The sequence below is a fragment of the Ranitomeya variabilis genome, chromosome 5 (genome assembly GCF_051348905.1).
Source record: "Ranitomeya variabilis isolate aRanVar5 chromosome 5, aRanVar5.hap1, whole genome shotgun sequence".
Lineage (NCBI taxonomy): Eukaryota > Metazoa > Chordata > Amphibia > Anura > Dendrobatidae > Ranitomeya > Ranitomeya variabilis.
Window position 1 is genome coordinate 599,942,541 of NC_135236.1, and position 23,575 is coordinate 599,966,115.

General features: G+C 45.0%; 1 protein-coding gene and 1 long non-coding RNA gene across 3 annotated transcripts in view; one reads left to right on the forward strand and one right to left on the reverse strand.

Moving 5' to 3' along the window:
* Nucleotides 1-23,575, reverse strand: part of FBXW11 (F-box and WD repeat domain containing 11) — a 156,762-nt gene that overhangs the window by 27,345 nt on the left and 105,842 nt on the right. For both annotated transcript variants that reach the window (XM_077266030.1, XM_077266029.1), the window contains 3 exons: nt 17,365-17,483; nt 14,932-15,181; nt 13,536-13,654 (listed from right to left, as the gene is read on the reverse strand). In XM_077266030.1, coding sequence (XP_077122145.1) covers nt 13,536-13,654; nt 14,932-15,181; nt 17,365-17,483 — 488 coding nt within the window. The remainder of the gene's footprint in view (nt 1-13,535; nt 13,655-14,931; nt 15,182-17,364; nt 17,484-23,575) is intronic.
* LOC143773875 (uncharacterized) lies at nt 8,888-10,933 on the forward strand. Its single transcript, XR_013215419.1, has 2 exons — nt 8,888-9,028; nt 9,850-10,933. It is a non-coding gene; the product is annotated as an uncharacterized LOC143773875 (long non-coding RNA).

Below are 23,575 nucleotides of genomic sequence, written 5' to 3' on the forward strand. Positions count from 1 at the left end.
GGACCTCAAATTTGCTAAACCTATTTTCATACTACGTTTGTTATTTCATCTCAACTCACCGCCAATACATGTGGGGGGCCTCTGTCTCCTTTCGGGGTATTTCTCTAGAGGTGAGCTAGGACTAATATTTCCCTCTGCTAGCATTATTTAGTCCTCCGGCTGGTGCTGGGCATCTAGAATCAACGTAGGCATGCTACCCGGCCACTGCTAGTTGTGCGTTAGGTTTAGTTCATGGTCAGCTCAGTTCCCATCTTCCAAGAGCTAGTTCCTATATATGCTTATGCTATGTTCTCTTGCCATTGAGATCATGACAGTTTGACCGGCCGACAAAGTGTTAATTGTTTGGGCTGAAGCAGGAGAAAAAGAAGTGTTGAAGGGAAATTTTTTTTTTTTTTTTTTTTTTCCCCTCAGAGTTTTGCTGCCTAGCCCTTAATTGCTGTCTAGCTGCTTCTTACCTCCTCTTAACCCTTGAATGGCTCTGTGTCCATCTGTTTGTAATGGATCTTCAGAGTGTAATTGCAGGTTTGAATAATCTCGCCACGAAGGTACAAAATTTGCAAGATTTTGTTTGTCATGCACCTGTATCTGAGCCGAGAATTCCTTTGCCGGAATTTTTCTCGGGGAATAGATCCGGGTTTCAGAATTTTCGAAATAATTGCAAATTATTTTTGTCTTTGAAATCTCGCTCTGCCGGAGACCCTGCACAGCAGGTCAGGATTGTGATTTCCTTGCTCCGGGGCGACCCTCAAGACTGGGCTTTTTCATTGACACCAGGGGATCCTGCGTTGCTCAATGTGGATGCGTTTTTTCTGGCCTTGGGGTTCCCTGTGCCTGCGGGTCTGAATGAGTCCATGACAATGGCTATTCAGATCGATAGGCGTTTGCGGGAGCGCAAACCAGTGCACCATCTGGCGGTGTCCACTGAGAAGTCGCCAGAGAGTATGCAGTGTGATAGAATTCTGTCCCGAAGCGAGCGGCAGAATTTTAGACGGAAAAATGGGTTGTGTTTCTATTGTGGTGATTCTACTCATGTTATATCAGCATGCTCTAAGCGCACTAAAAAGCTTGGTAAATCTGTTTCCATTTGCACCTTACCGTCTAAATTTATTCTATCTGTGACCCTGATTTGCTCTTTGTCATCTATTACCACGGACGCCTATGTCGACTCTGGCGCCGCTTTGAGTCTTATGGATTGGTCCTTTGCCAAACGCTGTGGGTATGATTTAGAGCCTTTGGAGACTCCTATTCCTCTGAAGGGGATTGACTCCACCCCATTGGCTAATAATAAACCACAATACTGGACACAAGTAACTATGCGTATTAATCCGGATCACCAGGAGATTATTCGCTTTCTGGTGCTGTATAATCTACATGATGATTTGGTGCTAGGATTGCCTTGGCTGCAATCTCACAACCCAGTCCTCGACTGGAGAGCTATGTCTGTGTTGAGCTGGGGATGTAAGGGGGCTCATGGGGATGTACCTGTGGTTTCCATTTCATCATCCATTCCCTCTGAAATTCCTGAGTTCCTGTCTGACTATCGTGACGTCTTTGAAGAATCCAAGCTTGGTTCGTTACCTCCGCACCGAGAGTGCGATTGTGCCATAGATTTAATCCCGGGTAGTAAATACCCAAAGGGTCGTTTATTTAATCTGTCTGTGCCTGAACATGCTGCTATGCGAGAATATATAAAGGAGTCCTTGGAAAAGGGACATATTCGTCCATCGTCATCTCCCTTAGGAGCCGATTTTTTCTTTGTGTCAAAAAAAGACGGCTCTTTGAGACCATGTATTGATTATCGGCTTTTGAATAAAATCACTGTTAAATATCAATACCCATTGCCGTTGCTGACTGATTTGTTTGCTCGCATAAAGGGGGCCAAGTGGTTCTCTAAGATTGACCTTCGTGGGGCGTATAATTTGGTGCGAATCAGGCAGGGGGATGAGTGGAAAACCGCATTTAATACGCCCGAGGGCCACTTTGAGTATTTAGTGATGCCTTTTGGTCTTTCTAATGCTCCGTCAGTTTTCCAGTCCTTTATGCATGATATTTTTCGCGATTATTTGGATAAATTTATGATTGTGTATCTGGATGATATTCTGATTTTTTCGGATGACTGGGACTCTCATGTCCAGCAAGTCAGGAGGGTTTTTCAGGTTTTGCGGTCTAATTCTTTGTGTGTGAAGGGTTCTAAGTGTGTTTTTGGGGTACAGAGGATTTCCTTTTTGGGATATATTTTTTCCCCCTCTTCCATTGAAATGGATCCTGTCAAGGTTCAAGCTATTTGTGATTGGACGCAGCCCTCTTCTCTTAAGAGTCTTCAGAAATTTTTGGGCTTTGCTAACTTTTATCGTCGATTTATTGCTGGTTTTTCGGATATTGCTAAGCCATTGACCGATTTGACTAAGAAGGGTGCTGATGTTGCTGATTGGTCCCCTGATGCTGTGGAGGCCTTTCGGGAGCTTAAGCGCCGTTTTTCCTCTGCCCCTGTGTTGCGTCAGCCTGATGTTGCTCTACCTTTTCAGGTTGAGGTCGACGCTTCTGAGATCGGAGCTGGGGCAGTGTTGTCGCAGAAAAGTTCTGACTGCTCCGTGATGAGGCCTTGTGCCTTCTTTTCCCGTAAATTTTCGCCCGCTGAGCGGAATTATGATGTTGGGAATCGGGAGCTTTTGGCCATGAAGTGGGCTTTTGAGGAGTGGCGCCATTGGCTTGAGGGGGCCAGACATCAGGTGGTGGTATTGACTGACCACAAAAATTTGATTTATCTTGAGACCGCCAGGCGCCTGAATCCTAGACAGGCGCGCTGGTCATTATTTTTCTCTCGGTTTAATTTTGTGGTGTCATACCTACCGGGTTCTAAGAATGTTAAGGCGGATGCCCTTTCTAGGAGTTTTGAGCCTGACTCGCCTGGTAACTCTGAGCCCACAGGTATCCTTAAGGATGGAGTGGTATTGTCAGCCGTTTCTCCAGACCTGCAGCGGGCCTTGCAGGAGTTTCAGGCGGAGAGACCTGATCGTTGCCCACCTGATAAACTGTTTGTTCCTGATGATTGGACCAGTAGAGTCATCTCTGAGGTTCATTCTTCTGCGTTGGCAGGTCATCCTGGCATTTTTGGTACCAGGGATTTGGTGGCAAGGTCCTTCTGGTGGCCTTCCCTGTCACGAGATGTGCGAGGCTTTGTGCAGTCTTGTGACGTTTGTGCTCGGGCCAAGCCTTGTTGTTCTCGGGCTAGTGGATTATTGTTGCCCTTGCCTATTCCTAAGAGGCCTTGGACGCACATCTCGATGGATTTTATTTCAGATCTGCCTGTTTCTCAGAAGATGTCTGTCATCTGGGTGGTGTGTGACCGTTTTTCTAAGATGGTCCATTTGGTTCCTCTGCCCAAGTTACCTTCTTCTTCCGAGTTGGTTCCTCTGTTTTTTCAAAATGTTGTTCGTTTGCATGGTATTCCTGAGAATATCGTTTCTGACAGAGGGACCCAATTCGTGTCTAGATTTTGGCGGGCATTCTGTGCTAGGATGGGCATAGATTTATCTTTTTCGTCCGCTTTCCATCCTCAGACGAATGGCCAGACCGAGCGGATTAATCAGACCCTGGAGACATATCTGAGGTGTTTTGTGTCTGCTGACCAGGATGATTGGGTTGCTTTTTTGCCATTGGCGGAGTTCGCTCTCAATAATCGGGCCAGCTCTGCCACTTTGGTGTCCCCGTTTTTCTGTAATTCGGGGTTTCATCCTCGATTTTCCTCTGGTCAGGTGGAATCTTCGGATTGTCCTGGAGTGGATGCTGTGGTGGAGAGATTGCATCAGATCTGGGGGCAGGTGGTGGACAATTTGAGGTTGTCCCAGGAGAAGACTCAGCTTTTTGCCAACCGCCACCGTCGTGTTGGTCCTCGGCTTTCTGTTGGGGATTTGGTGTGGTTGTCTTCTCGTTTTGTCCCTATGAGGGTCTCTTCTCCTAAGTTTAAGCCTCGGTTTATCGGCCCGTATAAGATATTGGAGATTCTTAACCCTGTTTCCTTCCGTTTGGACCTCCCTGCATCCTTTTCTATTCATAACGTTTTTCATCGGTCATTATTGCGCAGGTATGAGGTACCGGTTGTGCCTTCCGTTGAGCCTCCTGCTCCGGTGTTGGTTGAGGGTGAGTTGGAGTACGTTGTGGAGAAAATCTTGGACTCTCGTGTTTCCAGACGGAGACTCCAGTATCTGGTCAAGTGGAAGGGATACGGCCAGGAGGATAATTCTTGGGTGAATGCATCTGATGTTCATGCCTCCGATCTGGTTCGTGCCTTTCATAGGGCCCATCCTGATCGCCCTGGTGGTTCTGGTGAGGGTTCGGTGCCCCCTCCTTGAGGGGGGGGTACTGTTGTGAATTTGGATTCTGGGCTCCCCCGGTGGCTACTGGTGGAATTGAACTGGTGTCTTCATCTTCTCTGTTCACCTGTTCCCATCAAGATGTGGGAGTCGCTATATAACCTTGCTGCTCTGTTAGTTGCTTGCCGGTCAACAATGTTATCAGAAGCCTCTCTGTGCTTGTTCCTGCTCCTAGACAACTACTAGATAAGTTGGACTCTTGTCCATGTTTGTTTTTGCATTTTGTTCCAGTTCACAGCTGTAGTTTCGTTACTGTGTCTGGAAAGCTCTTGTGAACGGGAATTGCCACTCTGGTGTTATGAGTTAATGCCAGAGTTTTAAAGTAATTTCTGGATGGTATTTTTGATAGGGTTTTCAGCTGACCATGAAAGTGTCCTTTCTGTCTTCTGCTATGTAGTAAGTGGACCTCAAATTTGCTAAACCTATTTTCATACTACGTTTGTTATTTCATCTCAACTCACCGCCAATACATGTGGGGGGCCTCTGTCTCCTTTCGGGGTATTTCTCTAGAGGTGAGCTAGGACTAATATTTCCCTCTGCTAGCATTATTTAGTCCTCCGGCTGGTGCTGGGCATCTAGAATCAACGTAGGCATGCTACCCGGCCACTGCTAGTTGTGCGTTAGGTTTAGTTCATGGTCAGCTCAGTTCCCATCTTCCAAGAGCTAGTTCCTATATATGCTTATGCTATGTTCTCTTGCCATTGAGATCATGACACTTGTCCTGCTTGTAGAATAAAGCGATGCAAAAATATTTATTTTTTTTCCTATAAAATAGTTTTTATTGTATAAATAAAAGCGGCAAAACAAAGATTTAAGTGTGTTATCGCTGTAAGGCTATGTGCACACGTTCAGGATTTCTTGCAGAAATTTCCTGAGCAAAACAGGACATTTTCTGCAAGAAATCTGCATGCGTTTTTCTCATGTTTTTTACCATGTTTTTGGTGCGTTTTTTTTTTTTAAGGATTTTTCCGGAGGTTCCCAATGCAATAAATATAGTGGGAAATCCGCAAAAAATAAGCCAAATTAATGAATATGCTGCGTTTATCGTGATGCGGGTTTTTTTTCGCAGAAAAAAAAATGCATCATGTGCACAAAAATTGCGGAATGCATTCTAAATGATGGGATGCATAATGTATACATTTTTTTTCGCGTTTTTATAGCACTTTTATAGCGAAAAACCGCAAAAAATCTGCTACGTGTGCACACAGCCTAATCGTACTGACCAGAGGAATAAAGCTGCCTTATCAATTTTACCACACGATATTGCATTTTCAAAAAATAAAAAAAAATCCTGAATTCCTGGCGTTTGTTCATTCTGCCTCCCAAAAACTGGAACAGGAAGAAATCAAAAAATGTCATGTGCCCGAAAATTGTACCAATAATAATGTTAACTCGTCCCACAAAAAAACAAGCCCTCAATGAATTTGTTGGACGAAATATGGAAAAATTATAGCTCTCAAAATATATTGATGCAAAAACTAGTTATTACAAAAAAAGGTTTTTTTTAGTGAGTGATGGCAGCCAAACATATAAAACCACTATAAATCTGGTATTGCACCAGCCAGAAGAATAAAGTCGTCTAATCATTTCTAACGCATGAAGAACAGCATAAAAAATAAGTAAAACCAATTCTTCACTTGCTGTTGATTTGTTCATTCTGCCTCCCAAAGATGACAGTTAGGTTCGGCTCACATCAACCCTGGCACTTACACCGGGGTATAAATCTCTGAAATTCATGATTCAGACAAAACCCCAGGCAGAAGATTCCCTATAGTGAGGCAGATTTAGGCACAGTGGACGCCGTCTGACCTATGGTCCAGAAGTGTCTGTTTAGGCATGCATAAATCGAGGTCTGCCAAAGTTTTGTGCACTTCTGTAAAAGACACTGCTTAACTGAGACCAGTTCTGTTTATAAAATGAGGTCATTTATGGGGAGGAGGGGGGAGGTTCTCTTGTTCTGGCACCTGAGGGTCTATGCCAATGTGACATGGTACCCTCAACCCATTCCTGCCAAATCTAAACTCCAACATGGTGTTTCTTCTTTTTTAAGCTCTGTACTGTGCCTCAAAAGTAGTTTTCGACCCCATATAGGGTATTAGTGCACTCAGGAAAAATGGCAAATTTGGGGGTTTATTTTCTCCTGATAACCTTGAAAAATGAAAATATTTGGGGCTAAACATTTTTGTGGAAAAAAAATATTTTTTTTTTCATTTTCACAGATCAACGTTGTAAAATTTTGTGAAGCACTTGAGGGGTCTAGCTTCCTAAGTGGTGTCACTAGTGTGGGGTTTCCACTGTTAGGTACATCAGGAGCTCTCCAAACACAACATGACACCTGCGGACCATTCCATCGAAATTTGCGTTCCAAAACATCACTACTTCAATTACGAGCCCTGCTGTGTGCCCAAACAGTAGTTTTTTTCCTATATATGGGGCATCGGCGTAGTCAGGAACAAATGCACAACATATTTTTGGAGTCAGTTTTCTCTTGTCACCCTTGTGAAAATGCGAAATTTGGGGCTAAAAACATTTTTTTATTTCCACGGCTCTATGTTATAAACTTCCGTGAAGCACCTGTGGGTTCAAGGTGCTCCCTACCCATCTAGATACATTCCTTAACATGTCTTGTTTCCAAACTGGTTACTTGTGGAGGATTTCCACTGTTTGGGCACATCGGGGGCTTTCCAAAGGAAACATGGTGTCCGCTAATGATTCCAGCCTATTTTGTGCTACAAATATCCAATGGCGACTCTTTATTTCTGAGCCTTGATGTGCGCCCAAACAGTAGTTTTCCCCACATATGGGGCATATGCGCACTCAGGAGAAATAGCACAGCAAATTTTGTGGTCCATTTTCTCCAATTGCCCTTGTTAAAAAAAAAAATTAGGTCTAAAGTAAAATTTTTGTGAGAAAAAAAAACAAATGTACCGTATTTTTCGGATTATAAGACGCATTTTTTTCCCAAATTTTTTTTGGGGAAAATGGGGGTACATCTTTAAATGCGAATGTACCTTACTGGTACCGTTGCTGCAGGCTGGGATGAAGGGGTATCCGGCAGTGCTGCGGGTGTCCGGCGCTGCTACTCAGTGCTCTGCGGGTGTCTCCACTGCCCGGCGGTGCTACTGCGGGTGTCCAGCGCTGAAATGTCATCTCCCGAGATCTCCATCTGCCCAAGCGCCGCCCATTTTAAAGGAATCTACCGCACAGGAAACCATGGGACTGCCGGGGCTCTGGTCTTTCACAAAATGTCGGCAGAGGCACGGCAGCACTGGAGACCGCCACAGCAACGGGCAGCGCTGTCCGGGCACCCGCAGCACTGGGTACACCAGCAGAGCACCGGGCAGCAGTGCCGGACAAGGGCAGCGGGACTGCTGGACACCCCCTGCAGCGCCGCCGGGCACCAGCGCCAGACACCAGCAGCACTACCGAACATCTTTTCATCCCAGCCTGCAGAATCACCCCAATCCTGCCTCCTCCAGCAGCGACCCTGGGTCCCCGCTTCACCACAGCCACCTCCCCCCCTCCCCGGTAAGCAGTAAGACGCATGGATTATAAGAAGCACCACCATTTTATTTAAAAAAAAATGTTTTCCTATTTTTTTGCCTCAAAATTTGGGGTGCGTCTTATAATCTGGAGCATCTTATAAAGCAAAAAATATGGTAAATGTTTACTTTTTCCTTCCACATTCCATTAATTCCTGTGAAGCACTTGAAGGGTTAATAAACTTATTGAATGTGGTTTTGAGTACTTTGAAGAGTGCAGTTTTTAGAATGCTGCCACTTTTGGGTATTTTCTTCATATAGGCTCAATTCAATTCAAATGTGACGTTGTCCCCAAAAAAATGGTTTTGTAAATTTTGTTTGAAAAATCGCTGGTCAACTTTTAACCCTTCTAACTTCCTAACAAAAAAATTATGCTTCCAACTTTGTGCTGATGTAAAGTACACATGTGGGTAATATTATTTAAGAACTATTTTCTGTGACATAACTCTGGTTTAAGGACATAAAAATTAAAAGTTTGGAAACTAACATTTTCAACATTTTTACAAAATTTCCAAAGTTTTCACAAATAAACGCAAGTTCTATTGAACAAATATTACCAGTATCATGAAGTACAATAGGTCAGGAAAAAACACCCTCAGAATCAGTGGGATCCGCTAAAGAGTTACAGAGTTATTACCAGAAATTGATTCTGGTCAGAATTGTAAACTCTGGCCTGGTCATGAAGGTGAAAACAGGCTTGGGGGTGTAAAGCAAAGCGGTCATATCCTAAAATGCTATTAAGCTGCAGATATGGGATTAATATAATAAGGTAATAGCATTCTAAAGGAGTGCAGCCTTGCTTCCAAGAGGAAATGAAGTTTATTCTTCCCGACAGCCTCCAGCTTTCAATCGTAGGGGTTGGCTACTGGGGATTCCGTCACTGCTCAGTGCATAGTGAGAAGTGGATGTAACCATGCCACAGCATTGACTGACAGCCAGCTCTGCACGGATGTCAATCTGCACCGGGGGCGGTAGGGGGTGGTCAAAGCCACCGCTCACTATGTGCTGAGCGGTGACTGAAGTCGCACAAGCTCACTTCTACAACTGAAAGCCGGAGCCTGCCTAAAAGAATAAAGTTCATTTCTTCTCAGTAGCCGGGCTTTCAGTGTAAAGGCCCCGTCTCACATAGCGAGATCGCTAGCGAGATCGCTGCTGAGTCACAAGTTTTGTGACGCAACAGCGACCTCAGTAGCGATCTCGCTATGTGTGACACGTACCAGCGATCAGGCCCCTGCTGCGAGATCGCTGGTCGTGTCAGAATGGCCTGGACCTTTTTTTGGTCGTTGAGGTCCCGCTGACATCGCTGAATCGGTGTGTGTGACACCGATCCAGCGATGTCTTCACTGGTAACCAGGGTAAACATCGGGTTACTAAGCGCAGGGCCGCGCTTAGTAACCCGATGTGTACCCTGGTTACCAGCGTAAATGTAAAAAAAACAAACAGTACATACTCACCATCTGTTGCCCGTCAGGTCCCTTGGCGTCTGCTTCCTGCTCTGACTGAGCCGCCGTAAAGTGAGAGCACAGCAGTGACGTCACCGCTGCGCTCTGCTCTCAGCTCTCACTGTGCGGCGGCTCAGTCAGAGCAGGAAGCAGACGCCAAGGGACCTGACGGGCAACAGAAGGTGAGTATGTACTGTTTGGTTTTTTTACATTTACGCTGGTAACCAGGGTACACATCGGGTTACTAAGCGCGGCCCTGCGCTTAGTAACCCGATGTTTACCCTGGTTACCCGGGTGCTGCAGGGGGACTTCGGCATCGTTGAAGACAGTTTCAACGATGCCGAAGTCGTTCCCCTGATCGTTGGTCGCTGGAGAGAGCGGTCTGTGTGACAGCTCCCCAGCGACCACACAGCGACCACACAGCGACGCTGCAGCGATCAGCATCGTTGTCTGTATCGCTGCAGCGTCGCTGTGTGAGACGGGGCCTTAAAGGCTGCACTGCTTCAGAACGCAGTATCTGCAGGTTAATAGTGTTTTTTTTTTTGTTTTGTTTTTTACTTGACAGGTTCCCTTTAACCCCTTCACCATCCAGCCTGTTTTCATCTTCCTGACCAGGTCAAATTTTACATTTCTGACCAGTATCACTTTATGTAGTAATAACTCTGAAACGCTTCAACAAATCCCAGTGATTCTGAGGCATTTTTTTGTGACACATTGTAGCTTATTTTTTGGGGCTGACATTTCTTGTGTTTATTTGTGAAAAGTTTTAAACTTTAACATTTTTATGCCCTTAAACCTGAGGAAAAAAAGTAAGAAGGAGGTGTCATCAACTGCGCTGCTGATAAGGACTCAAAACCAGGATAAATTCAATGGATTTTATTAAAAGGTTTACAGGTCATCGCGTTTCAAGGTCACACTGGACCCCTTCATCAAGACAAAAACCTATCTATTTGTCTCCTAGCACTTTTCCTTCCTTAAACATGAGAGTTATATCACACAAAATACATAATGAATAACAGTTGAAACATGTCTATCATATATATTCAAGTATAAGCCGACCTGAGTATACGCCGAAGCACTTAATTTTATAACAAAAAAAATGGGAAAACTTATTGACTCGAGTATAAGCCTAGGGTGGGAAATGCTGCAGCTACTGGTAAATTTCAAAGATAAAAATTGATACCAATAAAAGTAAAATTAATTGAGACATCAGTAGGTTAAAGTTTTTGAATATCCATATTGAATTAGGAGCCCCATAAGATGCCCCGTACAAAATACGCCCCATATAATGCTCCATAAAGTTCATGTTGGGCCCCATAAGATCCTCCATACAAAAATATGCCCCATATAACGCTACACAAAAAAAATAATGATGGCCCTATAAGATGCTCCATATTAAAATATGCCCTATATAATGCTGCACAAAGGATAATGATGGCCCCATAAGATGCTCCATATTAAAATATGCCCCCTATAATTCTGCACAAAGGTTAATGATGGCTTCCTAAGCTGCTCCATATTAAAATATGCCCCATATAATGCTGCTGCGATTAAAAAAAAAAAAAAGAGAAAAAAATTACATACTCACCTCTCGTCGCTCCTCCTCAGCGTCGCCGGCTGTCTGCAGTGACTGTTCAGGCAGAGGGCGCGCAATAACCACGTCATTGCGCCCTCTGACCTGAACGTCACAGCGTGGTGGTGGAACGGGGACAGGTGAATATCGAGTTCCTCACCCTCCTCCAGTCCTACTCACTCTTCTGGCTCTGCATATCAGTGCCAGCATCTCTCTTTCTGTCTTCCTTCCTGTGCTGAGCGGTCAGTGATACCGCTCATTAAAGTAATGAATATGAGCTCCACGCCTATGGGAGTGGAGACGCGTGCATATTCATTACTTTAATGAGGGGTACCACGTGATCGCTCAGCACAGGAAGGAAGACAGAGAGATGCTGGCCCCCAGAGATGATGGGACGGATATGCAGCGATGACACCAGGAGGGTGAGTATGATGTCTTCTGCTCCCCCACCCCTCCTCCCCCGCCGGCAATGACTCATGTATAAGACGAGAGGGGCGTTTTCAACACAAAAAAAAATGTGCTGAAAATCTCGGCTTTTACACGAGTATATACAATACTTTACATCAGCATAATCGTTGATACAATTTTTTTTTTTTTTGTTAGGGAGGTAGAAGGGTTGAAAGTTGATTAGCAATTTCTCTTTTTTCCAACAAAATGTGCAAAACCAAAGTTTTTAAGGATCATATTTTCAGGCACATAACATTGTTTGATCACTTTCCATTTTGATTTTTGAGAGTCAGAATTAACAAAAAACAGCAATTCAGGAATTGTTTTTAGGGTTTTTTTTTTTTTTGCCGTTCACCATATGGTAAAAGTGATGAGACAACTTTATTTTTAGGGTCAGTATGATTACAGCGATACCACATTTATATAAATTTATGTTTTGGCACTTTTACACAATAAAAACAACTTTAATGAAATAATAATTTTTTTATTTCGTGTTTTTTTATATATATTTTTACATTTTTTATTTTAACTTTTTTTTACTTAGTCCCTCAAAGGGACTTTAACTTACCGTATATACTCGAGTATAAGCCGAGATTTTCAGCCCAAATTTTTGGGCTGAAAGTGCCCCCTCGGCTTATACTCGAGTCACGGTCGGCGGGTGAGGGGGAGAGGGCGCTGAGGCATACTTACCTGCTTCCGGGGCTCCTGGCGCTCCCTCTGCCCGTCCCACAGTCTCCGGGTGCCGCAGCTCTTCCCCTGTTCAGCGGTCACGTGGGACTGCTCATTAGAGAAATGAATATGGACGCCACTCCCATAGGGGCGGAGCCGCCTATTCATTTCTCTAATCAGCGGTAACGGTGACCGCTGACAGAGGAAGAGGCTGCGGCACCGAAGACCAGCTGTCCGGGGGAAGGAGCGGGACGCTGGGAGCAGGTAAGTATGTCATTCACCTGTCCGCGTTCCACACGCCGGGCGCCGCTCTGTCTTCCCGGCGTCTCTCTCTCCGCACTGACTGTGCAGGTCAGAGGGCGCGATGACGCATATAGTGTGCGCGCCGCCCTCTGCCTGATCAGTCAGTGCAGAGAGACGCCGGGACGGGACGTGAGGAGCTGCAAGCAAGAGAGGTGTCTTTTATTATTTTTATTGCAGCAGCAGCAGCACAGCTTTCTATGGCACAGCTATAGGGCAATAACGGTGCAGAGCACTATATGGCACAGCTATGGGGCAATTATGAACGGTGCAGAGCACTATATGGCACAGCTATGGGGCAATAATGAACGGTGCAGAGCACTATATGGCACAGCTATGGGGCAATAATGAACGGTGCACAGCACTATATGGCACAGCTATGGGGCAATAATGAACGGTGCAGAGCACTATATGGCACAGCTTTCTATGGTACAGCTATGGGGCAATAATGAATGGTGCAGAGCACTATATGGCACAGCTATGGGGCCATAATGAACGGTATGGAGCATCTATTTTTATTTTTGAAATTCACCGGTAGCTGCTGCATTTTCCACCCTAGGCTTATACTCGAGTCAATAAGTTTTCCCAGTTTTTTTGTGGCTGTGTAGTACTGTCTGGTGCAGGCGCAGTGAGCTCTGGCCGTCTGACGTCACAGCCAGGCTTGCAGACTGCGCCTGTGCGGCCGCCCTGCTTGTGAATCCCAGCCCTGCACTCTGCATAATGCATAACACACTGCGGGGCTGGAATTCACAAGGTGGGTGGCCGCACTGTCCGCACAGGCGCAGTCTGCAAGCCTGGCTGTGACGTCAGACGGCCAGAGCTCACTGCGCTTGTACCAGACAGTACTACACAGCGCAGGCGCCGGATTTCATGAAAACAGCGCGGAGGGCGCAGCGCCCAGGGCCCCTGAAGATTTGAGTGACGGCAGTGTGGCGTTTCAAGCAGGGGGATGAGGACCTGCCTCCCTGGCGAAAGACAGGTATTTTGGAGAAGTTATAAAACACTTTATTTTGGGAATACATGCACCAAAAACTAAAAGAGCCAACTTGTTAGAATGCAGCATTACTGCTGCACAAGGTGGCTCTTTTAGTTTATAACGGCTGGAGGGGGGTGACAGTGGCCCTTTAAGCCTGGAGACCTATACTTTTAAATGTGTGTTTACTTAAAAAATATATATACATCAGCTTACCTTATGGTATTATCCGAAGAGCCACTTACAACTAAACGATCCCGATACTGCAGACAAGCAATCCCACGTTTGTGCCCATTTAGTGTTCGAACAAACTCACAAGTACTAGTGCTCCAAACCTAGGATAAAGGAGAGGAAAGAAGAGAAGTAGAACACACAAATCCTCACTTTCATACGTTATTTAAAAAACTACTAGTATGAGAAAACAAAGGCTCAAACTAAGAAGATATTTGGGATATCACCCCCCTCATATTTACGACTAACCCTTTCACTGCCAGGCATTTCTTAACATTTTGCATATCTCGTAGGCACTTATATATTTTCTAGAAGTAGACATCAAGCACAGTCAGCATATCATTGAGCACTTAAAGCACAAAGTATAAAGCTATTTTTTTAGGTAAAAAAAGGAATAAAAATGTTTTGATGGCAAAAAGTGAAACCTAAACGGAAAATGAAACCGCACACCTCCATAAAATAAAAGTTTATTAAGTGCCGAGTCCATATATACCACATAGGCCTAGCTCTACATTTTACAGGGTGGGCCATGTATATGGATACACCAACATAAAATGGGAATGGTCAGTGATGTCAACTTCCTGTTTGTGGCACATTAGTATATGGGAGGGGGAAAACTTTTCAAGATGGGTGGAGACCATGGCGGCCATTTTGAAGTCGGACATTTTGGGTCCAACTTTATTTTTTCCATTCCCAATTTCGGTGTATCCATATACATGGCCCACACTGTATATAACTCCTGTAGCTTTTATTGGTACCATTTTGGATCGTATGTGACTTTTTGATTAATTTTTATTCTACATTTTGTGAGACAAGGAAATATAGAATAGCAATTCTGGCACAGTTTTGTTAATGGTGATAACTGGTTGGGATAAATAGCATGCTCATTTTATAGTTTGGGACATTACAGACACTGATGCCAAATATGTATAATGTATAGATAGCTTAGCACTTTGTTTGCAATAAAATTAAATTTCTAAAAAAAAAAAAAAAAAAAAAAAAAATTACATTCCTAACTTTTTTTTTTTTTTAAAACAATGAAGGTGCTTTGGTCATGTGAAACATTAGCCATAGAACATTTCTTTCTGGTCTCTATAGATGAAGATTTAATCTTCTTGTTTGTGAGTTTTATATACATAAGATCCTGTCTGGCAGTACAACCAGACACCTGGCTGTAAAGTTCTTTAGGCAAATAATTGCCAGGTTTAAGAGTCACTTTTGGCTAGGTAAATGGCACATGAAAATATTCATTCACAATTGCGGTGATGTGTTATTCTTACTTGTGTTACACATGGTAATATGACATTTAGGCTCAGTTCTAGGTAGACAAACCACAAATCTCAGCCATTTACAGGGTTCCAAAGCAAAGTATTCCACTCACCTTAATTGTCCTATCTCCAGACGCTGATACAATATATTTATCATCAAAATCAACAACATTAACTGCAGCACGATGGCCAACCAGGACACGCCTCAGTGTGATATCTGTAGGAGATGCCATATCCCAGACAGCTATAGATCGGTCCTTAGAACAGGTAACCATCAAACCATTGCAGAATCGCAGATGAAGTACTGCTTCATTGTGATGAATGAGTGTGTTCAGCACCTCCCCACTTTTCACATCCCAAACTCTACAAAGAAAAACGGTGTTAAATCAAAGAATTAAGATCAAATAAAAAGGAATTATAACAGCTTACTAAATAATAAGTCATCAGCTTGTAATTGCTGCTCAATATTTTCCAACCACTTTTAAAGCAGCACACCAAGACATCACAGTATTAAAAATATGAAAATAAAAATGTTTAAAACATTAAATAATCAAACATAATAATTCTTGTGCACATTAAAGAAGATTTCATGAGCCAAGGATAGGGCAGTGCGAGCCAAAGACAGGGCAGTGCGAGCCAAAGACAGGGCAGTGCGAGCCAAAGACAGGGCAGTGCGAGCCAAAGACAGGGCAGTGCGAGCCAAGGTTAGGGCAGTGCGAGCCAAGGTTAGGGCAGTGCAAGCCAAGGTTAGGGCAGTGCAAGCCAAGGTTAGGGCAGTGCGAGCCAAAGACAGGGCAGTGCGAGCCAAAGACAAGGCAGTGCAAGCCAAGGTTAGGGCAGTGCGAGCCAGAGATAGGGCAGTGCGAGCCGAAGTTAGGGCAGTGCGAGCCAAAGATAGGGCAGTGCGAGCCAAGGTTAGGGCAGGGCGAGCCAAAGATAGGGCAGGGCGAGCCAAAGACAAGGCAGTGCAAGCCAAGGTTAGGGCAGTGCGAGCCAAAGACAAGGCAGTGCGAGCCAAGGTTAGGGCAGTGTGAGCCAAAGATAGGGCAGTGCGAGCCAAAGACAAGGCAGTGCAAGCCAAAGACAAGGCAGTGCAAGCCAAAGACAAGGCAGTGCAAGCCAAAGACAAGGCAGTGCAAGCCAAAGACAAGGCAGTGCAAGCCAAAGACAAGGCAGTGCAAGCCAAAGACAAGGCAGTGCAAGCCAAAGACAAGGCAGTGCAAGCCAAAGACAAGGCAGTGCAAGCCAAAGACAAGGCAGTGCAAGCCAAAGACAAGGCAGTGCAAGCCAAAGACAAGGCAGTGCAAGCCAAAGACAAGGCAGTGCAAGCCAAAGATAGGGCAGGGCAAGCCAAAGACAAGTCAGTGCGAGCCAAGGTTAGGGCAGTGTGAGCCAAAGATAGGGCAGTGCGAGCCAAAGATAGGGAGGGCGAGCCAAAGATTGGGCAGGGCGAGCCAAGGATAGGGCAGTGCAACCAACTGAGGAAAAAAAAAAAAAAAACACCCTCAAGTTCTCTAAAATGTTGTGCAACAGGATCCCTTGTACGGTTAGGTTATGCTCACAAGTTGCGCTTTTGCTGCGTTTACTTCTATACAGGCAAAACCTGCTCTCTTGGCAGTAAAAGTACATTTTACTGCGTTTTTTGCTGCATTTTTTTATCAGGTACATTTGTCTTTTGAGCATACTGAAAGTTTAGTAGCTCCTCAAAAAACATGATGCAACATCTTGAGTTTTCTGCACCAAACAGCAATACTTGACATCTGCTTTTTAGCACCAACTCATTGCTTTCTATGGGTGAAAAAAGGCTGAAAAAAACACCGACAGAAGTGAGATGCATCAGTTTTCAAATTAAGTCAGGAAAATAAAAATTGTATGCATCAGATTTCTGAAATCTCATAGCTTTTGATAGTACTGTAAAAAGCAGCTTAAAATTTGCATTAAAAAAGCACAGCAAAAAACCCAAGCAAAAATGCAACATGTGAACTTAGCCTTTTACTTTAAAGGAGGAGTTCTAAAGTTTCATCTTTGGGAGCACACTTCTTACCCTGCTGTAAAACATGTGGTGCCACCTCTGCCTGCCCAAAATGTAACGGCATTTTTGAGAATAGGCCCATTATCTGTATTCTGCATGCTTTACTTATATTACTTGTATAATGCTACCATATTCTATAGCGTTTTACAAACATTATGTCCCCATTGGGACTCACATTCTGAATTCCCTATCACAATGCCTTTGAAATGTGGAAGGAAACCTACATCAATACAGGAACAAAAATGTGAAGAAGTTGTCCCTGATGGGATTTAAACCCTGGACCCCAAAGCTGCTAAGCAACAATGCTAACCACTGAGCTGCCATTCAGCCATACCAGTAATTGTTTTGTGAAACACTGCAAAAAAACAAAAGCCTTGACAGTTTTTCATAGTATAGCTTTCCCACGCATATACATAGATTCTATAGGTAGAAGGTGCAGTTTGAACCGAAAGAATGAAGACCTATCAGTAGACAGATTTGAGCAGATTTGCGATTATTGAACACCAGAACATACCTGACAGTGGAGTCCGAAGAACCAGTAACTATGACTCTTTCGTCGTACTGTAAACACAGGACTGACCCAGTATGTCCTGTTAGGATTTTTAGACACTCCAAGGAGGTTTTGTCCCATATCTATGAAAAACATTTAAAAACTATTTTAAAAATGGTTCTACAATTTTTTTCTTTCTCTTTTTTGCACAATAAGTACAGTTATTTGTAATGAACTAATCTATAACAGAATATGCTAAATATGTGACAGGCCGTTTTTCTGTCAAAACAAAAATTAAAATGTTTATTTCTGTTTTCAGCAATAGAAATCAAAGACAACTGAACAGGCATCTTGATTTTAAGCGTACTTCTCTACAAAAAGAATAAATACAGGACACCAAGATTATGATTTAATAATTTTACTGTTCAGATGTTAGTTTTTATTATATATATATTTTTTTTATTGATGGCCTAATTTAAATTTACGTCATCATTATCTGATTAGTGGGAATAAACTTCAGCTGCCTTGGGCTTTCAATCATAGGAGTGGGCTGGCTGGGCTTCACTCATCGCTCAGTAGATAGTAAGGGTATGTGCACACATTGCAGATTTGGCTGCGGATCCGCAGTTTTCCATGTGGTGTACAGTACCATGTAAACCTATGGAAAACCAAATCCGCTGTTCACATACTGCGGAAAATTCCATGCAGAAACGCAGCGGTTTATTTTCCACAGCATGTCAATTCTTCAAATGTTTGTGCAGATTCTGCAGCGTTTTACACCTATTCCTTTATAGGAATATGCAGGTGTAAAAACACAGGAGAAATCCGCACAAAATCCGCAGAAAACCCGCCGGTAAAAAGCAGGTAATTTTACCTGCGGATTCTACAGAATCCACGTGGAAAAATCCGCAATGGAATCCGCAACGTGTGCACATACACTGAGTGATAACAGTAACTACGTCCCCAGCACTGATCGACAGCCGGCTCTAACGCAGGCCAATTTTTACAATTCTGACCACTGTCCTTTTATGAGGTTATAACTCTAGAACGCTTCAAAGGATCACACTGATTCGGAGATTGTTTGTTCATGACATATTGTACTTCATAATCGTGGTAAAATTTCTTCAGTATGAATTGCGTTTGTGAAAAAAAAGGAAGTTTGGTGAAAATTTCTCAATTTTCCAACTTTGAATTTTTATGACCTTAAATCACAGAGATATGTCACACAAAATACTGTATATTCTTGAGTATAAGCCAAGGCTCATAAATTTGCCATGAAAAACTGGGAAAACTTATTGACTCGAGTATAAGCCAGGTATGCATGGCTCCCCATCTCTGTCCTTGTATGCATGGCTCCTTACCTCCTATCCTTGTATGCATGGCTCCCCATCTCTGTCCTTGTATGCATGGCTCCCCATCTCCTATCCTTGTATGCATGGCTCCCCATCTCTATCCTTGCATGCATGGCTCCCCATCTCTGTCCTTGTATGCATGGCTCCCCATCTCTATCCTTGTAAGCATGGCTCCCCATCTCTATCCTTGTAAGCATGGCTCCCCATCTCCTATCCTTCTATGTATGGCTCCTTATCTCCTATCCTTCTATGCATGGCTCCCCATCTCTGTCCTTGCATGCCTGGCTCCTTATCTCCTATCCTTGTATGCATGGCTCCCCATCTCTATCCTTGTATGCATGGCTCCCCATTTCTATCCTTGTATTCATGGCTCCCCATCTCCTATCCTTGTATGCATGGCTCCCCATCTCCTATCCTTGTATGCATGGCTCCCCATCTCCTATCCTTGTATGCATGGCTCCCCATCTCCTCTCCTTGTATGCATGGCTCCCCATCTCTATCCTATGCATGGCTCCCCATCTCTATCCTTGTATGCATGGCTCCTCATCTCCTATCCTTCTATGCATGGCTCCCCATCTCTGTCCTTGTATGCATGGCTCCCCATCTCTATCCTTGTAAGCATGGCTCCCCATCTCCTATCCTTGTATGCATGGCTCCCCATCTCTGTCCTTGTATGCATGGCTCCCCATCTCTGTCCTTGTATGCATGGCTCCCCATCTCTGTCCTTGAATGTATGGCTCCCCATCTCTATCCTTGTATGCATGGCTCCCCATCTCTATCCTATGCATGGCTCCCCATCTCTATCCTTGTAAGAATGGCTCCCCATCTCCTAACCTTGTATGCATGGCTCCCCATCTCTGTCCTTGCATGCATGGCTCCCCATCTCCTATCCTTGTATGCATGGCTCCCCATATCCTATCCATGTATGCATGGATCCCCATCTCCTATCCTTGTATGCATGGCTCCCCATCTCCTATCCTTGTATGCATGGCTCCCCATCTCTGTCCTTGTATGCATGGCTCCTTATCTCCTATCCTTGTATGCATGGCTCCCCATCTCTGTCCTTGTATGCATGGCTCCTTATCTCCTATCCTTGTATGCATGGCTCCCCATCTCTGTCCTTGTATGCATGGCTCCCCATCTCTGTCCTTGTATGCATGGCTCCCCATCTCTACCCTTGTAAGCATGGCTCCCCATCTCTACCCTTGTAAGCATGGCTCCCCATCTCTATCCTTGTATGCATGGCTCCCCATCTCTATCCTTGTATGCATGGCTCCCCATCTCTATCCTTGTATGCATGGCTCCCCATCTCTATCCTTGTATGCATGGCTCCTCATCTCTATCCTTGTAAGCATGGCTCCCCATCTCCTATCCTAGTATGCATGGCTCCCCATCTCCTATCCTTCTATGCATGGCTCCTTATCTCCTATCCTTGTATGCATGGCTCCCCATCTCTGTCCTTGCATGCATGGCTCCTTATCTCCTATCCTTGTATGCATGGCTCCCCATCTCTATCCTTGTATGCATGGCTCCCCATTTCTATCCTTGTATGCATGGCTCCCCATCTCCTATCCTTGTATACATGGCTCCCCATCTCCTATCCTTGTATACATGGCTCCCCATCTCTGTCCTTGCATGCATGGCTCCTTATCTCCTATCCTTGTATGCATGGCTCCCCATCTCTGTCCTTGTATGCATGGCTCCCCATCTCTGTCCTTGTATGCATGGCTCCCCATCTCTGTCCTTGTATGCATGGATCCACAGCATGTCAATTCTTCAATTCATTGTGCAGATTCTGCAGCGTTTTACACCTATTCCTTTATAGGAATATGCAGGTGTAAAAACACAGGAGAAATCCGCACAAAATCCGCAGAAAACCCGCCGGTAAAAAGCAGGTCATTTTACCTGCGGATTCTGCAGATTCCACGTGGAAAAATCCGCAATGGAATCCGCATCTCCTATCCTTGTATGCATGGCTCCCCATCTCCTATCCTTGTATGCATGGCTCCCCATCTCCTATCCTTGTATGCATGGCTCCTTATCTCTGTCCTTGTATGCATGGCTCCCCATCTCTACCCTTGTAAGCATGGCTCCCCATCTCTACCCTTGTAAGCATGGCTCCCCATCTCTATCCTTGTATGCATGGCTCCCCATCTCCTATCCTTGTATGCATGGCTCCCCATCTCCTATCCTTGTATGCATGGCTCCCCATCTCCTATCCTTGTATGCAAGGCTTCCCATCTCAGTCCTTGTATGCATGACTCCTTATCTCCTATCCTTGTATGCATGGCTCCTTATCTCCTATCCTTGTATGCATGGGCAGATGGAGATCTTGCCCCCCCGGGAGCCATTTTCCCCGAGTCCACTGCACAAGAAACCATGGAACTTTGGGGGGCTCTGGCCTTTCACAAAATGTCAGCAGAGCCCCCGCGCAGCACCGGAGATCACGGCAGCAGCGCAGGATATCCCAGCAGCAGCGCCGGACACCCCCTCATCCCAGCCTGCAGCAACGGTACTGGTAAGGTATATCCGCATTATAAGACGCACCCCCATTTTCCCCCCAAATTTTGGGGGAAAAAAGTGTGTCTTATAATCCGAAAAATACAGTATTTCAGATCCAATTTTTTTTTTTTTCACAAGAGTAACAGGAAAAAATGGACCCCAAAACTTGTGTTGTAATATCTCCTGAGAATGCAGATACCCCACATGAGCGAGAAAACCACTGTTTGGGCGCATGGAAAAGCTCGGAAAGGAAGGAGCGCCATTTGACTTTTTTAATTCAAAATTTGCGGGAACAATTGGCAGACGCCATGTCACGTTTGGAGAGCCTCTGATGTGCCGAAACAGTGAAAATCCCCCACAAGTGATAATTTTGGAAACTAGACCCCTCAGGGAATGGATTTAGATATGTGGTGAGCACATTGAACCCCCCCTGCGCTTCACAGAAGTTTATAACGTTGACTTGTAAAAATAAAAAACTCTAATTTTCTAATATGTTTTTAGCCCATACTGCATTTTCATAAGGGTAACAGGAGAAATGACACCATACAATTTGTAGCGCAATTTCTCCCAAGTACGCCAATAACACAACGCCGGGTTGTGGGTCAATACCCTACATGTAATTGGGAAATATTTTTCAGGCACAGGGCAAAGCTCAGAAGGCAAGGAGCGCCAGATTTTGCTGTTATGGTTTGCAGGTGCCATGACCCCTTTGGAGAGCCCATGAGGTTCCAGAACAGCAGAACGCCCGATAAGTGACTCTATTTTATGATTAAATTAGGATTCTCCCAGTCATTACAAGTTCATAGACACCAAACATGTCTAGAATCTTTTTTATTTAAGTAGTGAAAAAAATTTCATAGTTTGTTAAAAAAAAAAAAAAAAAAAAAAACAAATTCGCCATTTTATGATACCCGTAGCGTCTCCATTTTTTGTGATTTCGGGTTGGGTGAGATCTTATTTTTTGCGCGGCATGATAGGCCACTCTGAAGAGATCTGTTTTGAGGGAGCGCCTAAAGCTGTGTAAGTTGTGGATAGCCCTAATTTCTTGGGGTAGAGCATTTCAGAGGATTGGCGCAACGCGGGAGAAGTCTTGAAGATGGGAGTGGGAGATACGGATTAGTGAAGAGGTTAATCAAAAGTCGTTTGCAGAGCGTAACGAGCGGGAAGGCTGATAAACAGAAATGAGGGAGGAGGTGCAAGGGGAGAGCTTTGTGGGTGAGAGCAGTTTGAATTGGATCCTATAATGAATGGGCAGCCAGTGCAATGACTCGCACAGTACAGATGCGTTTAAGTACCGATTAGCCAGATAGATGACCCTGGCTGCTGCATTACGGATTGACTGGAGAGGGGAAAGTCGAGTGAGGGGGAGGCCAATTAACCCCTTAACGACCTTTGACGCATACGCTGCGTCATGAAAGTCGGTGCCAAAACGACCTATGACGCAGCGTATGCGTCATGGAATGATCGCGTCCCTGCAGATCGGGTGAAGGGGTTAACTCCTATTTTACCCGATCTGCAGGGAGAGGGGGAGTGGTGCTTCAGCCCAGGGGGGGTGGCTTCACCCCCCCGTGGCTACGATCGCTCTGATTGGCTGTTGAAAGTGAAACTGCCAATCAGAGCGATTTGTAATATTTCACCTAAAAAACTGGTGAAATATTACAATCCAGCCATGGCCGATGCTGCAATAACATCGGCCATGGCTGGAAATACTAAAGTGCCCCCCCCCACACCCACCGATCGCCCCCCCAGTGCTCCGTTAGTCCTCCGGTCCCCTCCGTCCGCCTGCCGGCTCCCCCGTCCTGCTGTCCGCTCCCTCCTTGCTCAGATCCCCCCCCCCCCCTGTGCTCCGATCACCCCCCCTGTGCTCCGATCCACCCCCCCACCACCCCTTCATACTTACCGATCCTCCCGGTGTCTGGCCGTCTCCTCCCTGGGCGCCGCCATCTTGGAAAATGGCGGGCGCATGCTCAGTGCGCCCGCCGAATCTGCCAGTCGGCAGATTCCTTACAGGTACATTTTGATCGCTGTGGTAGGTTCTATCACAGCGATCAAAATAAAAAAAATAATAAATAACCCCCCCCCCCCTTTATCACCCCCATAGGGACAATAATAAAATAAAGAATTTTTTTTTTTTTTTTTTTCCACTAGGGTTAGGGTTAGAACTAGGGGTAGGGTTAGGGGTAGGGTTAGGGTTACGGGTAGGGTTAGGGGTAGGGTTATGGCATGTGCACACAGAGCGGATCGGCCGCGGATCCGCAGCGGATCGGCCGCGGATCCGCAGCGGATCCGCAGCGGATTGGCAGCGGATTGGCCGCGGATCCGCAGCGGATTGGCCGCGGATCCGCAGCGGATTGGCAGCGGATTGGCCGCGGATCCGCAGC